Source organism: Alexandromys fortis, unplaced genomic scaffold (assembly GCF_014885135.2).
Source record: "Alexandromys fortis isolate MF-2015 unplaced genomic scaffold, M_Fortis_MF-2015_v1.1 scaffold_129, whole genome shotgun sequence".
NCBI classification, from domain to species: domain Eukaryota; kingdom Metazoa; phylum Chordata; class Mammalia; order Rodentia; family Cricetidae; genus Alexandromys; species Alexandromys fortis.
In genome coordinates, this window is record NW_026068022.1 from 2,261,213 (window position 1) to 2,277,893 (window position 16,681).

General features: G+C 36.8%; 1 protein-coding gene across 4 annotated transcripts in view; it reads left to right on the plus strand.

Moving 5' to 3' along the window:
- Sbf2 (SET binding factor 2) overlaps positions 1–16,681 on the plus strand; it is a 371,745-nt gene that overhangs the window by 235,922 nt on the left and 119,142 nt on the right. The window contains exon 17 of one of the 4 annotated variants that reach the window (XM_050163380.1): positions 413–2,360. The exons of the other annotated variants lie outside the window; for them this stretch is intronic. Within the exon in view, the coding sequence (XP_050019337.1) occupies positions 413–592 (180 nt within the window). The 3' untranslated portion in view covers positions 593–2,360. Of the gene's footprint in view, positions 1–412; positions 2,361–16,681 lie in introns of those variants that run through there. 4 annotated transcript variants of the gene reach the window in all.

Sequence of the window (16,681 nt, forward strand, 5' to 3'; positions counted from 1 at the left end):
ATCAGTATGGCTATAGGATAGGGTCATTTCAGGTTCTCTGTCCTCAGCTGCCCCAGGAACTAACTGGGGACATCGCCCTGGGCACCTGAGAGCCCCTCTAGCACCAAATCTCTTGCCGACCCTAAGATGGCTCCCTTAATTAAGATATGTGCTTCCCTGCTTCCCTATCCAACCTTCCTTTATCCCAAACATCCCGTTTCCCTAGTTCCCCCAACCTCCCCTTCTCACTTTTCTCTCCCCATCTTCCCTTACCCCCTCCCACCCCACCCCCAAGATCCCATTTTTTGCCTGGCAATCTTGTCTACTTCCCATAATCAGGAGGATAGCTATATGTTTTTCTTTGGGAACACCTTCTTATTTAGCTTCTTTAGGAAATCAAATTATAGACTCACTGACCTTTATTTATCTCTAGGTACCCTCATCCATTGCTGGTGGGAATGCAAACTTGTGCAACCACTTTGGAAAGCAGTGTGGCGGTTTCTCAGGAAATTCGGGATCAACCTACCCCTGGACCCAGCAATGCCACTCTTGGGAATATACCCAAGAGATGCCCGATCATATAACAGGGGCATTTGTTCAACTATGTTCATAGCAGCATTATTTGTAATAGCCAGAACCTGGAAACAACCTAGATGTCCTTCAATGGAAGAATGGATGAAGAAAGTGTGGAATATATACACATTAGAATACTACTCAGCGGTAAAAAACCATGACTTCTCGAATTTTGCATGCAAATGGATGGAAATAGAGAACACTATCCTGAGTGAGGTAACCCAGACCCAAAAAGATGAACATGGGATGTACTCACTCATAATTGGTTTCTAGAGATAAACGAAGTAAATCTTAATAGGAAAACTGAAACTTGTCAGTAATAGAATGAATATATAAATATTTAAATTTTCTTTCTGTAGACCATTATTCGGCAGAGAAAATGAACAAATAACAATATGATTGACTCTTAAGACAACTTAATTAACAATACGTTTCCAGATAAAAAGTCAAAAGCATATAGTATCAGGAAATGTTTAACTTAGTGACATTAACATAGGTGGTAAAACCACAAAGAAAACGTCAAGATATGGCTGTGGGAATGGGGCTCTAATTCAGTGATAGAATGCCTCTTTTCTTGCAGGAAGCCCTGTGGAATTTCAAAACCCCCTAAATACTTACTATTTTTATATTGATTTATTTAATAGTGGTCTGTTTGGAAGATTGTTCAACTTGAAGTAGAAACATATCACTCCACATATATAGTGGTATGGAAACACTTAAGTTATATATTAGAGGTAGGGTAAAAGGTAGTTATATAAAGTAGATGTGTGATTCTTTATTGATCTGTAATAACATACATGTGCAATATAGTTGATTATAAGTCTGGAAAGATATTTACACTATGTCTTTAATGGTTGGCTTTTCTGGTATGGATTCTAATAGTTTTGGCTTATAATTTAAATCCTTTGGATCACACACATAATAATTAAATAAGAGCATATCTATTATAATTAAAAATTATTTTTAGAAAGTAAACTTTGTGAATCCTTATGGAAATAATAAATCATACTAAATTTTCTCTTCAAAAGCCCATATATTCTTTGTTACATTGTTACAGAATTTTTTCTATTCATAAATGACAGACCAAAGAAGTAAGTTTGACAAGATGTTCAGAAGCCCTAAATAGACAGTTCCCAACTTCCTAATAACTGATATTAAAGCTACAAAAACTGTATCAAAAGTTTTGTCTATCAATATTTTCTATGCTGTTCATGAGCCAAAGTTTTAAAACTTTAAGTTTCACATTTTAAGATTATGTTTTAAAGGTCTTGTCTAAACTTAATCTTAACACATGTCATTTACAGATATATAAGAAGCTGGGCTATAGTTTTTTTCTTCTTTGAATATTCATCTTTCTGAAAAATAAAAAGTACAACAGAATTTTTGTTTCTTTCAAATCACCTTATTAAGCTATATCAGCATTTCAGATGCATGTAAGCATAGTCCCTGCGCCCATCAATGCTCCTACCATTATTTGCCATTGTTTAAGCATTCTTTCTGGTTATAAATGGCCCTCCATATATTATCCTCATTTGAATGAGTTCTTTACAACCTGGGTTTATTTGTGTCTCTGTTGGAATTGCACAAAGGGATTTGAGATGACATTATTAATATTCTTTTCAAAAGCATAGAATTTAGTAGCAGGCCAAACATCTGTGTTGATATTTTAAGAAAGAAACGTTACACTAAATGAACTAATTCTTAGTTAGTGATTCAAACACTTAGTAATCTTTATTTTTATGACCTAGAAGTTAGTCTCTCTCTTGCCCTCAAGGGAAAACCAAAAGGAACATCAGTACTGCAAAACAACTACTTTATTAGGCTCATTGAAAGCCAAAATAATTTTTCACAATACTGTTTTATACAGGATATAATTAATTTCTATAAAACATCTCATTTCAAAAAATGGATCATATGGTTTTTTTTTCTTTTCTTTTCTTTCTTTGGTTTTTCAAGACAGGATTTCTCTGTGTAACTTTGGCTGTCCTAGAACTCACTCTGTAGACCGGGCCTTGAACTCACAGAGATTCCCTACATCTGCCTTCCAAGTGCTGAGATTAAAGGCGTGCGGCACCATGCCCAGCCATATTTTTCAAAACAAGGGTACAAAAAACATGAATTGAACCCCCACCTTAAATCTTGTTTTATTATTTCTAGATTTTAGCTACTGTCTTTTAACAATAAACTATGATTTGAAACCCACTGAAGTTCTCCACTTCTGTCATTATATTAAACTTATGCTATAAGGAAATGACTCATTAACACAGAAAAAGACATTAGAAAATTTCAATAAACATAAATCACAATTTAATATACAGTTCTTCTAAAGAAGAGAATATCTCCAAATACATTTCCCCCTGTACTCTTAAAAAGATCAAATAGAACAAACAAAACCCTAAACGTTAACAGAATTTTTAAAAATATTTTTTAAAGACTTATTTCTATGTTCATTGGTGTTTTGCCTCTATGTATGTCAGTGAGGGTGCCAGGTTCCCTGGAACTGGAGTTACAGACAGTGAGCTGCCAAAGTGGGAGCTGGAAATTGAACCTGGATTCTCTGAAAGAGCAACCAGTGCCTGAATCAGCAGGTTTTATGATCACACTGATACCTTGGTCTCTTTACGGCTTGGACAGCTGGTTAACCTGAAATTTTTACATAGAGATAGAAACACTAAAAATAAGAGATAATGCCCAGTTAGGAGCATGCCCTTACTATTTGCTGCCAGGAAAAGCAATTATACATCCTTTTATAAATAATGTACCTCCTGTTTAAGCAATCAGGATTCCCCAGATCAAGTTCAATAAAACATGAACAAATAGTTTTAAAATGATCCAAAACCATGAACAAAATCCAATATGAATTAGTTTCAACACTAACCAGTGACAAACTTAGACCTCCCCCAAGACTATATTTACTTATCTAACATACATATGTAACAGTTGAAATAATAAACAAAAGATCAAATATTAAAAAATAATGAAACTAACAGAAATGACCAGATAACTTTAAGTTATGTAATCATTATAAGTGAAGACTCAAGGGATGTGAAAAATTTGGTTTTATTAAGTCAGTTATCGCTCTATAAATGAACTATGTATTAAATGCAATCTAAGTTAAAATTACAGCTGACTTCTTTTAGAAGTTATAAAATTGATACTATACTTAAATTTAAGTATTGCAGGCTTAAAAAATAAAATAAAATTGCACACTCAATAAAAGAACAAAATTGGAGGATTTTAAAACATATTAACCCGGGTTAATCAAGATCTATTGTATTGACATAAAGCATCAATGCTAGATCAGTGGAAAAGAACAATCATAAGTAGACCCATATGTATGGCATTTTCACAAAAGCATTGAAATGATACAAAAGGAGATGAAGGGGTTTGTGTCTTTACAAATAATATTGGAAGCTTGGTGGTGGTACATGCCTTTAATCTGAGCATTCAGGAAGTAGAGGAAGGCAGATCTCTGAGTTCCAGGCTAGCATGGTCTATAGAGTGAGTTCTAGGACAACCAAGGCTACACAGGAAAAACCTGTCCAAAAAGCCAAATAATAATAATAATAATAATAATAATAATAATGGAATAACTAAATGTCTATATGAATACTGACTGTATATCAGAAAATAAGGATTAATTTGAGACAGTATTGACATAAAATGTAGAGCTCTAAAATTATGATTCATTGCTCAGTTTATGTTCTTCTTAGATGAAATCTTTTTTAAAATTGGTCACATGACGTCAAACTCACCATCTTCCTTAACATGTGAGACTACAAGTGTGTACCACTCACTACATGTACCTCAGGAAAGGAAAGGTGATGCTGGTGTTAAAAGCTCCACAGGGCAACTCAAGCAAAGACAGCCATGCATGGTGGTGTACATCTATAAACTCAGCACTTGGGAAGGTTACCCTTGACTATTGTGCTGGAAAGTTCTTATGTCAACTTGATACAAGCTGAAGTCATTTGACAGGAGGGAGCCTAAGTTTAAAAAAAAATGCGTCTATTGTATAATTTTGACTTCTTTCTCAAAAATCAGGTGTTTCTAGGTTTGTGGGTTTCTATCAGGATCTTCAATTTGATTCCATTGCTCCACCCATATATTTTTATGCAGATCCCATGCTGTTTTAATTACTACAACTCTGTAGAGCTTGAAATCGGGGATGGTGAGATCTTCGGAATTTCACTTATTGTACAGTATAGTTTTAACTATCCTGTGTTTTTTGTTTTTCCATATTAAGTTTAGTTTAGTATTGTTCTTTCAAGGTCTGTAAAAAACTTGTGTTGGAATTTTGATGGGGATTGCATTGAATTGTAGATTACATTTGTTAAGATTGCCATTTTTATGATATTAATCCTTTTGATCCAAGAACATGGGAGATCTTTCCTTCTCCTGTTATCTTCTCCAATTTCTTTCTTAAAAGACTTAAAGTTCTGGTCATATAGGTCTTTCACTTGTTTTATTAGAGTTACCCCAAGATATTTTATATTATTTGTAGCTATTTTAAAGGCTGCTGTTTCCCTGATTTCTTTCTCAGCCTGTTTATCATTTGTATATAGGAGGGGAACTGGTTTGTGTTTTAATTTAATCTTGTATCCAGCCACATCACTAAGGTGTTTATCAGCTGTAGGAGTTCCTTGGTAGAATTTCTGGGGTTACTTATGTATACTATCATATCATGGATTTTCCTGGGACGGGGGGAAATAGAAGAGATGTCCTAGGGAAACTGAAGGTGTGGGAGTGGGAACATGAGGGAACGAGTTGGGCAGTGTGGTTGCAGGACAGAGAGGGAGAGTAATGAAAGAGATGTCTTGATGCGGGGGACATTTTGTAGTTAGCGAAAAACCTTTTGCCAGGGGAACTCTTGGAACCTAGAAGGATAACCCCAGCTAAGATCCCTAGCAATAGTGGAGAGGGTGCTTGAACTGGCCTTCCCCTGTAATCAGATTGGTGACTGCCCTAGTTGTCATCAGAGAGCCTTCATCCAGTACCTGATGAAAACTGATGCAGAGATCCACAGCCAAGCACTGGGCTGAACTGCAGGAATCCTGTTGAAGAGAGGGAGGAAGGAATATATAAATGGGTGTCAGAAAGTGTCAAGGTCATCACAAGGGAACCCACAGAAACAACTAATCTGGGCTCATAGGAGCTCACGGACACTGGACTGACGTAGGCCCTCTACATATGTGTGATAGATGTATAGTTTGGTCTATTTGTGGGGACTCCTAGCAGTAGGATCAGGGCCTGTCCCTAATGCTTAAGCTGGCTTTTGGGAACCTATTCCCTGCCTACCTCGTAGGATAAGGCTGTAGACAAAGCTATGGGGCTGTAGTTCTCAACCTCCAAGTCACTACCCCTTTAGAGGGTCTAATGGTCCTTTAACAGGGGTCACATATCAGATATTTGTGTAATGATTCATAACTAGCAAAATTACAGTTATAAAGTAACAATGAAAATAATTTTATGGTTGGGTCACTACCACATGAGGAACTGTATTAAAGGGTAGAAATATTAGTAAGGTTGAAAACCACAGCTATAGGGTGTTTTCTTAATTAGTTATTGATGGCAGAGGACCTAGCCCATTTATTGTTTTTGGTGCTATCCCTGGGCTGGTGGTCCTGGGTTCTATAAGAAAACAAACTGAGCAAGCCTTGAGAATCAAGCCAAGAAGCAGTACCTTTCCTGCTATGAGATTACTGCCATATTTGAGTTCCTATCCTGACTTCTTTCAGTGATGAACAGTGCTGTTCCAGAAGTGTAAGCCAATGAACCCTTTCCTCCCCAAGTTGTTTTTGGTTATAGTATTTTATCACAGCAATAAAAACCCTAACTAAGACAGCTACATAGTAAGTTTGAGGCCATCCTGGGCAACATGAAACTTTGTCTCCAGAAAGAAAAACCAACACTGGATGTATCACTAAGCAGGTTTGCCATGCAAGCAGACAGTAGTTTGGGGTCCAAAGAAATCTTATGTTTTAGGTATACAACTAAAGCAAAAGCAAGAAGGTATTTTAAAAAATATCCCTGCTCAGTCAGTGGCTCTAGAGGCAAAGGTGTCTCCCTTTGCAGCCTTCTCTAAGAACCTAGAGAAAGGATTAGGAGCCTGTTCTCTGAGACCTGGCATGCAGGATTCTGCTGGTTACCAAGAAAAGCATTGAGTCAGAATCATGCAGTATTTATTGAGGTAAAAAGCTGGTCTAAACCAGAGACTTTAGTGTGTTCTGTAATTCCTCAGTTCCCCCAGAAGAGGGACAAATGCTGGCAAATGCTGTACCCAATAGAAAGGTTACCAACAACCCTAACATGACTTAGAGACTAAAAAAATCCTGATGTTATAGTACTCACCACTTGTTCCACTGTGCTTCACCGTTTAGTTGCAGATGGTTTTGTTTGTGTTTGTTTTGTTTTGTTTTGTTTGTTTGAGTTGAGGGAGCAGTCAACAGGGTTTCTCTTTGAAACAGTCCTGACTATCCTGGAACTCACTCTGTAGGTCAGACACTGGTCTTGAATTGACAGAGATCTATAGACGTAAGTCACAAAACAGGCCCACACCAGTTTGGAATTATGATTAATAAAAGGGTTATTTATTTAAGGGGAAAACTTACAGATCACTGTCCTAGACAACAGCCCTCTGCGCGACCAGGAACAGAGTGTAGTAGCCAGAAGTGGAGCCGGAAGCAAGAGAGCGAGCACGCGGCTACTGCTACTTTTTAAAGCAAACGAGACCACGTCCAAGTGGGCTGGTATCTTAAAGGCTATTGGCTGAAGGAGTAGAAGGAGTTCCCACAGCACCTCCCCCTTTTGTTTAAGTAAGAGAATTCCAAACACGATACTAAACAATATACACTAGGAACAGATATCAAGTATAAGATTAGAATTACAATCAGCATGAACAATATTAAGCAAGGAACATATGCTAAATGTTTTAATAAACATTCTATCCTAAGGAGTCTAATTCTTGTATATGAAATGGCTTGGCTAGATCATAAGAGGACAGTAAGTGCGACTATCTGATCTTAAACCCCATCGAAGCCCTGAAAAAGGAGATAATATTACTTGAGCAGGCAGGAAGTACAATCAAGTAGCTTCCAAAGTGAACAATATATGACAAAGGACAGTTAGCTACCTGAGCAATTGCCCAAAATCTCATTTTGCAACGTTGAAGCAACCAACTTTGGCTATGGCCTCGGGTAATTGACAGACCATTTTTCAGAGGCAGGAAATTTTTATAAACTGTCTTATCCTGTCTTGGCAGGATTTGACAGTCCTGCTTATCCATTTCAAGATATCATGTAACTTGTCAGTAGTTGAGGCATTGTCAGTTCCTTGCCCAAAGGCCAGTCAGTTTTGCCAAGAAGAAAACAAGCTCCTAGTGGAGTGTCTTTGGTGCTCAACATTCTCTCGGGAATAGATTGATGCTGTCACAAGCAGTCATGTCTCATGTTGTAATAATAGGAGCGGTGGGGCTGCGTCCCCAGCACCCCGGCCGCCTGCTAGCTCATGCCCGAAATAACAACACACAAACTGTATTCATTTAAACACTGCTTGGCCCATTTCTATCTAGACTCTTTTCGGCTAACTCTCGCACCTGGACTAGCCCATTTCTAATAATGTGTGTAAGCACTCCAAGGTGTTCTTACCGGGAAGATTCTAGCCTACATCCATCCTGGGTCGGAGCTGCCTGGGAGAGCGAGCCTGGCATCTCCGCTCCAGAGAGCAGAGCTGTCAAGTCTGAGCTCACTTCCTCTTCCTCCCAGCATCCTATTCTGTTTACTCCTCCCACCTATGGTTTAACCTATCAGGGCCAAGGAGTTTCTTTATTGTTTAACCAGTGAAATCAACAGATTGATATATGACACTCCCACATCAGTCTCATGTCAACAAAACCCTAAGTTATTTAAATGCCATGTTCCACAGATCCTTGAAGTGGTTGAAGATTACCTATCTAGACAGGATACAATCTTTATGTATCTATATCTAGCCAAATACCATAACCCAGATGTGTAAGTTTCAGTGCACAAATACAAGAAATTAAAAAAACAACAACAACAACATGACTTCTCCCAAACTTATCCATTCCACAGTCACAGATTTCTGTGAGAGTGAGTTAGGAGTCAGACAAAGAATTCAAAAGAATTATTGTAAGAATGATCAATGAGACAAAGAGAGCACAAATAAATTCCCATACAAATTCAAAAAAATTACAGACAGCTGAATAAAATAAAGTTAATACAGAATATGAAATAAAAAGCCAATAAAAAAAGAAATATTGAAAAACATCAGATTAAATTTTGGAAATGAAAAGCTCAAAGCATCAAATAATGCAGTGGAAATATTCACCAGTATGATGGATCAAGTGGAAGGCAGCGTATCCAAGCTTGGAGACCACAATAATGATAAATCTTATTTGTTCTTTTTCTTAAGATTTATTTATTATGTCTGCATGTATGCCTGCAGGCCAGAAGAGGGCACTAGATCTCATTATAGATGATTGTGTGTGTCATCATGTTGTTGCTGAAAATTGAATTCAAGACCTCTAGAAGAACAGCCAATGCTTTTAACCACTGAGCCATCTTTCCACACCCAAGTCCTATTTGTTAAGGATAAGATTTAGAATCACCTGAAAGATGAAACATTGTTCATGCCTGTGGGGAATTATCCTGATTAGGTTTAAGAGGGGTGTGGAGACTACTATCCTGGGTTAACACCCTTTCCAGAGTCTGGGATTCTGGACTGCATAAAGAGGAGGAAGTGAAGTAAGGACAAGCATTCATCCTTATTTTTCCTCACTGAGGATGTGATGTGACCAGCTGCATCAAAACTCCTCCTACCTCAACTTCCCCACCATGACAGAAAATATCTGTTTTTCCTTCTTCCTTCCTTCCTCCCTTCCAAACTGCTTTTGGAAGATATATTATCATAGCAACTTATAACTAACAAAGACAACAATGTAAGTAAATTAGAACATTCAGACAATAAAGATAAAATATTGAGAAATTGTGAGCAGGCATGTGAGATCTATGGGAGACCATTAAAAAAACAAATTTACAAATTATAGGCATAGACGAAGGAAGAGTATAAGCTAAAGGCATAGAAAATATGTTCATTAAAATAATAACAGGAAATCTTCCAAATTTACAGAGTGTAATGTCTATTCATATATAAGAGGCATTTAGAATGCCAATCAAGACAAGAAAAGACCCTACCCATGTCTCATCATAGTATTAAAATACTAAGTATACAGAACAAAGAAATAATATTAAAATATGTGACAGAACATGGATTCCTACATATAAGCAAACCAGTAAGAATAACAGTTGGTATCTCAACAGCTACTCTAAATGCCAGGTGTTACATGATGTGTTTTAAGTTCTGAAAGGTAAGAAATGCCAACCCAAATTACTAAATCAAGAAAAGATATTCTCGTGATTGAAGGACAAACACCACCATGTGATAAAAACTGAAGGGATTTACAATTACTATGCCAGCACTATAGAAGATACTTGAAAGCTGAGTGGTGGTGGCACATGCCTTTAATCCCAGCACTTAAGAGGCAGAGGCAGGTGGATCTCTGTGAGTTCAAGGCCAGCCTGGTCTACAGAGTGAGCTCCAGGACAGCCAGGGGGTGTTACACAGAGAAACCCTGTCTCAGGGGGGAAAAAAAAACTTGAAGCAAACATACTAAAGAAAAAGGTAGGTATGTAGGGACATAGGAAATAACAAATTGTACTGAAGAAGTAAGCAAATGAGTATTAGGAAAGTTCCAAAATAGCATGAATTAATATATAATTCTCAATAAGAACTGTGATTGTTAATGGTATCAAGTCTCCAAATACACTGGCTAGCATATTGAATTAAAAACCAGGATGTACTTATTTGTTGCTTGCAGGAAATACAGTTTACTAACAAAAAACAAAAACCTAGCTTTACAATGAAAGGACCAAAGAAAGCATTCTAAACAAACAGAACTAGAAAGCAAACAGGCCTTTTCCCATTCATTCAGCCTAAGGCCAGAAGAAACCTAGTCAGGAGATTAAAGTCTACAACCTATATTATTTTATAGATTATTTTAGTTTATATGTATGAGTGTGTGCTCAAGTTGTATGCATGTGCGTCACATGCATACAGTGCCCATGAAGACCAGAGAGGGTATTGGATCCCCTGGAACTGGAGTTACAGGTAGTTGTGAGCTGCCGTGTGGGTGTTGGAAATTGTCTTCTGCGAGGGCAACAAATGCTCTTTAAGTACTGAGCTATCTCTCCAGCCCCTACAACCTATTTTAAAATTAAAAAAAAAAAAACATATCCCTTTTTTATGTAACTTTTTAAAAATTCTTATGTGTATGGTTATTTTATTTGCATGTATGACATGTATGCATGGACTCCCAGTGCATGTTGACTTTAGAGGCCAGAAGAGGACTTTGGATTCCTTTTGAAACTAGAGTTACAGATTGTCATGAGCTATCCTGTGGGTCCTGAACATTGAACCTGAATCCTCTAGAAAAGCAGCTAGTGAGTGCTCTTAACTGCTGAGCCATCTTTTCAGCCTCTATCTACTCAGGGTTTTTTTTATTTTTTAGATTTTGTTTTATGTGTATGTGTGTTTTGCCTGCAAGTAAATTTGTTCACCACATGCATGCAGTGCCTGTGGAGGACAGAAGAAGAAGCAATAAATCTCCTGGAACTGGAATTGTGGACAGTCCTGAGCCACTGTGTGGATGGTGAAAATTAATTCTGGGTCTTTTGAGAGAATAATGAGTTTTCTACACCTCCAGCTCCCATAACTTCATATTTTAAATTAGAAATGAAATTTTGATAGGTTCAAAATTACACAAGCATAGTAAGCAGTTGCCATTAAGTTTCAGTGCACTAGACCTACATTTAGATTGAAATACTCTTGCTGTGTTTTTAGATGACTTCATTTCCCCTACTGTCTACTCATAGTAGCCCAAAATTCTTCCACTGGACATGAATTGCTCAGGCTCTTCATTCTGAAACTCAGCCCTATTAAAAAGAGTATGTTTGAAGTTTAAAGGATAATTTTTCTATCAGTAACGCATCAAAACTTGTTCAGCCAAGATTTTGACTATTGCCATGGCCTCTTGAGACACATCTCTTTAGAAATGAAGTAATATATTTTAAGGACACTCTTTCCTAATGTGGATTGTCATGAGTACACATTGAGCCTAACATTATGTTCTATAAACATCATGCAACTGGCTTCTGGAATCCACTCTTGTAGCCAGAGTGTTTGCAGGAGATATCTGCCTGAGTTACTGTTCTTGATAGTCTTTTCATTGAGCCATTTGAAATCAGAAATGGAATCTTTCAAGGGCTTTAGGACAGTATGAAACAAAGGTCTTTACAGATCATTGATAAATTTTCTTCTAGATAGAGAAAACAGGTCCACGAATGTGAAATGTTTGGGGCAAGATAGCAATACCATAGTATGTGCTGGGGTAAAAATAGAGATCATAATGATGCCCAGACCTGTGCTTTTTTCAATATTCTAGACAGAGTGTCTTTTAATAGTAATAATGTTTGAGCCATATATTAATCTTGAGAAAACAATTTTTAGGAGAAAGGATCTGTTTGGCTCCCAATTTCAAAGTTTCAGTTCCTGGTTGGTTGCTTCCATTGTTTCTGAGCCTTACTTGGGGCAGAAGATCATGAGACAGGGCATGACAGAAAAAAGTTGCTTACCTCATTCATAATGGCCTAAAAACAGAACAAGAAGAAGTACCCAGAAACAAGATAATGCACTTACAGCCATACCCCTAATGACTTCCTTTATCCAGACTCTACCCCCTGAGTTCTATTCAGCTGTAGATGAAGTTCAAGCTCTCCTGATCCAGTCATATCTTCAAAGCTGGAATACAGGTTTTTTATCATGTGCACTTTCATGGACAATTTAGGATTCAGACCATAACAGTTCTGTTTCTTTGAATTTAAAGAAAAATCTTTAATTATATAAGTAGGTAATTTTGGAATCTTTATTGAGACAAAACAGTGCTTTTATTAAAATTTAGTGGATGTCATTTCTAATGTGAAATATATATGTGAAAACAGAAGTATACTATAAAAATAGCTTAAAATATTAATTTGTGCATAAATGTACTATCCTTATATATTAGCTTGCTTATCATATATAGCCTTTGTATATTTTTAAAACATGGCAAGTAAACCCACTTGTAAAATAATACCCATTAACTAAAGGTGTAAAACATTTTCTTAATGAGCAATAGGTGAAAGAAGAATGTTAAGTCCAAATAGTTATTTTCCCGGAAGTCTCGTTCAACTGTCTTTGATTCAGAAACTCTTTTCTGCTTGTTGGATGCAGTCATCTCTCTTGTATGCTTCTGTCATATCTTTCTTTGCTTCTAGTTTTACATATCAAATACATTAATTTGTCTAAACCATTTCTGAGCCTGTCCATTCCACTAGCATGTAAAGTCTCTTAACAGAATAATTCCCAATGATAGGGACCATACACAAATTTTCAATTTGTAGGCACTGGATTTATTCTTGTTGGATGAAGAAAGCAAAGATATATGAGTGTAAATAACAATATCTTATTTCTTTGAAACATTGAAATTGTTCTTAAGAATTGGGGGCAGTGTACCTAAAGGTATTATGTTTGTAATAATTTATCATTTAAAAATGTAATGCATAATTAAAATTATGGATTAATAGATAGTCATCTATAATAGTCAAACTTGTAGTCAAGTTAGGTTTTCTAGATGTGCAAACACTTATTTCAGATGGGTATGTATTCAAGTCTTTCAAAGACGTACAGAATATGGCATTTAAAGTGTTTTAAGAACTTAGACTTTTCTTGACAGTGAGACATGTCTGCTCCTGGCAGCAATCACTTCAGAGAGTTGATGGGCATTGAAGAAACTCGTTATGGAATTTGCATTCAGTGTGACAAGCCTAGCCATTTTGGGCAAGAAACTGCCCTTGCCTACTGGTATTCTGTATAAACTGGACATACAGGAACCACAATAAAATGATTGCTGCACTTGCCTGAAGATGGTAAGACAGTCCTTCAGGGTTCCTGCTTTATAAAAGAGTCTGCCAGACATTCTGCAGGACATAGAGGAAGGTGACGGACAAACTGCCAATATAGGCATAATAGTCTTTCAAATTTCCTGCTTCATGAAAAGTCTGCGGATACTATGAGCCTATAGGCTAAAGATGGATGCTCTGACATTACAGAAGAACCTTTATCCAAACTAACCAAAAGGCAGAGAGAGAATATCCAAAGTAACAAAATCAGAAATGAAAAGGGGGACATAACAGCAAAAATGGAAGAAATCCAGAGAATCGTCAGTTCATATTGCAAAAACCTGTACTCCACAAAATTGGAAAACTTAAAGGAAATGGGCACATTTTTAAATAAGTATCACTTACCAATATTAAATCAGATCAGATGAGCAAATTAAACAGACCTATAACTGCTAAAGAAATAGAAACAGACATCAAAAATCTCCCAACCAGAAAAAGCCCAGTGCCAGATGGCTTCAGCACAGAATTCTACAAAATTTTCAAAGAATAACTAATACCAATATACCTCAAATTGTTTCACACAATAGGAACAGAAAGAACATTGCCAAACTCTTTATGAAGCTACAGTTAACCCTAATACCCAAACCAAACAAAAGCATTACTAAGAAAGAATTAAAAACAAAACCAATATCACCCATAACATTGATGCAAAAATACTCAATAAAATACTGGCAAACCAAATCCGAGAATACAGTAGAAAAATCATCCGCCATGATCAAATTGGCTTCATCCCAGAGATGCAGGGATGGTTTAACATATGAAAATCTGTCAATGTAATCCACCATATAAACAAACTGGGGGGGACACATGATTATCTCCTTAAATGCTGGAAAAGCCTTCAATAAAATCTAGCACTCCTTCATGATATAGGTCTTGGATAGATCAGGGATACAAGGAACATTCCTTACAGGATAAAGGCAGCACCAAAATGGAGATAAACTCAAAGCAATTGCACTAAAATCAGGAACAAGACAAAGTTTCCACTCCCCCCATATCTATTCAATATAGTTCTTGAGGTCCTAGCTAGAGCAATTAAGACAACAAAAGGAGATCAAGGGGATACAAATTAGAAAAGAAGTAAAACTCTCACTATTTACTGATGAAATGATAGTTTACATAAGTGACCCCAAAAATTCTACCAAGGAACTTTTACAACTCATAAACACCTTCAGTAATATACCATGATACAAGAATAACTCAAAAAAATTAGTATCCCTCCTTTACACAGATGATAAATGGTCTGAGAAAGAAATCAGAGAAACATCACCCTTCACAATAGCCACAAATAACATAAAATATTGTGGAATAACTTTTACCAAACAAGTGGAAGACCTGTATGACAAGAACTTTAAATCTTTGGGAAAAAAAAGTTGAAGAAGACACCAAAAAAATGGAAAGATCTCCCATGCTCTTGGTTAGGTAGAATTAACATAGTAAAAATGGCAGTCTTATCAAAAGCAATCTACAGATTCAATGCAATGCCCAGCAAAATTCTTCACAGACCTGAAAAGAATGGTACTCAGCTTTATATGGAAAAGCAAAAAACCCAGAATAGCTAAACCAGTCCTGTACAATAAAGAAACTTGTGGAGGCATCACAATTGCTGACTTCAAACTCCACTACAGAGCTATATTACTATAAACAACCTATGTAGTAGGAAACCGCTTGTTTTTTTCTTGGCTGCTCAACCCTAAAATAACCACACAGAAACTGCTTGGCACACTAGCTCTAGCTTCTTCTTGGCTAACTCTTACATCTTAATTTAACCCATTTCTTTTAATCTGTATGTCACCATGTGGCTGTGGCTTCCCAGCAAGGTGCCAGCATGTCTGTTCTTGGTGGCGGCTAAATGTCATATCGTGACTCTGCCTTCTTTCTCCCAGTATTCAGTTTAGTTTTCCCCACCTATCTCTGTTCTGCCCTGCTATAGATCCAAAGCAGTTTATTAATCAATGGTAATCACAGCATACAGAGGAGATTCCCACATCACCTTCTCTTTTCTGTCTAAATAAAAAAGAAGGTTTTACCTTTAACAGTGTAAAATTACATATAATAAAACAGGTATCAAGCAAGAATTATAGTTTCAATATTTATCTCTACTTCCAAAATATAACCCCAGTAGCAGAGACACTGAGAGAAACAATAAATGGGACCTCCTGAAATTGAGAACCTTCTGTAAAGCAAAAGACTCAGTCAACAAGACAAAACAGCAGCTTACAGAATGGGAAAAGACATCAGACAGATGACTGATATCCAAAATATACAAAGAACTCAAGAAATTGGTCATCAAAAGAGCAAAAAATCCAATTAAAAAAAAAAGGGTACAGACCTAAACAGAGTACTCTCAACAGAGGAATCTAAAATGGCTGAAAGACACTTAAGGAAATGTTCAACATCCTTAGCCATAAGAGAAATGCAAGTCAAAATAACTCTGGGATTTCATCTTACACCTATAAGAGTGGTCAAGATTTAAAAAAAAAAAAAAAAAAACTATAAGGAAGGCTTATGCTAGAGATGTTGTGGGGTAAAGAGAAAACTCCTCCATTGATGGTGGTTGTGCAAACTGGTACAGCCACCTGGATATCAGTATGGCTATTTCTCAGAAAAATAGGAAACCACCTTCCTTAAGACCCAGCAATACCACTTTTGGGTATAATCAACCCAAAGGATACTCTATCATACCACAAGGACATGCGCTCAACTATGTTCAGAGCAGCATTATTTGTCGTAGCCAGAACCTGTAACCATGCCCCTCAACCAAATAATGGATAAGGAAAATGTGATTCATTTACACAGTGGAGTACTACACAACAGAAAAAAATGACATCTTGACATCTGCAGGCAGATGGATGTATCTTGAAAACATCGTATTGAATGAGATAACACAGACACAGAAAGACAAATATCAGATGTACTCACTCATTGGTGGCTTTTAGACATAAAGCAAGGAAAAACCAGCCTACAGTTCACAATCCCAGAGAACCAAGACAACAAAAAGGACCCTAAGAGAGACATACATGGATCTAATCTACACTGAAAGTAAAAAAGAACAAGAT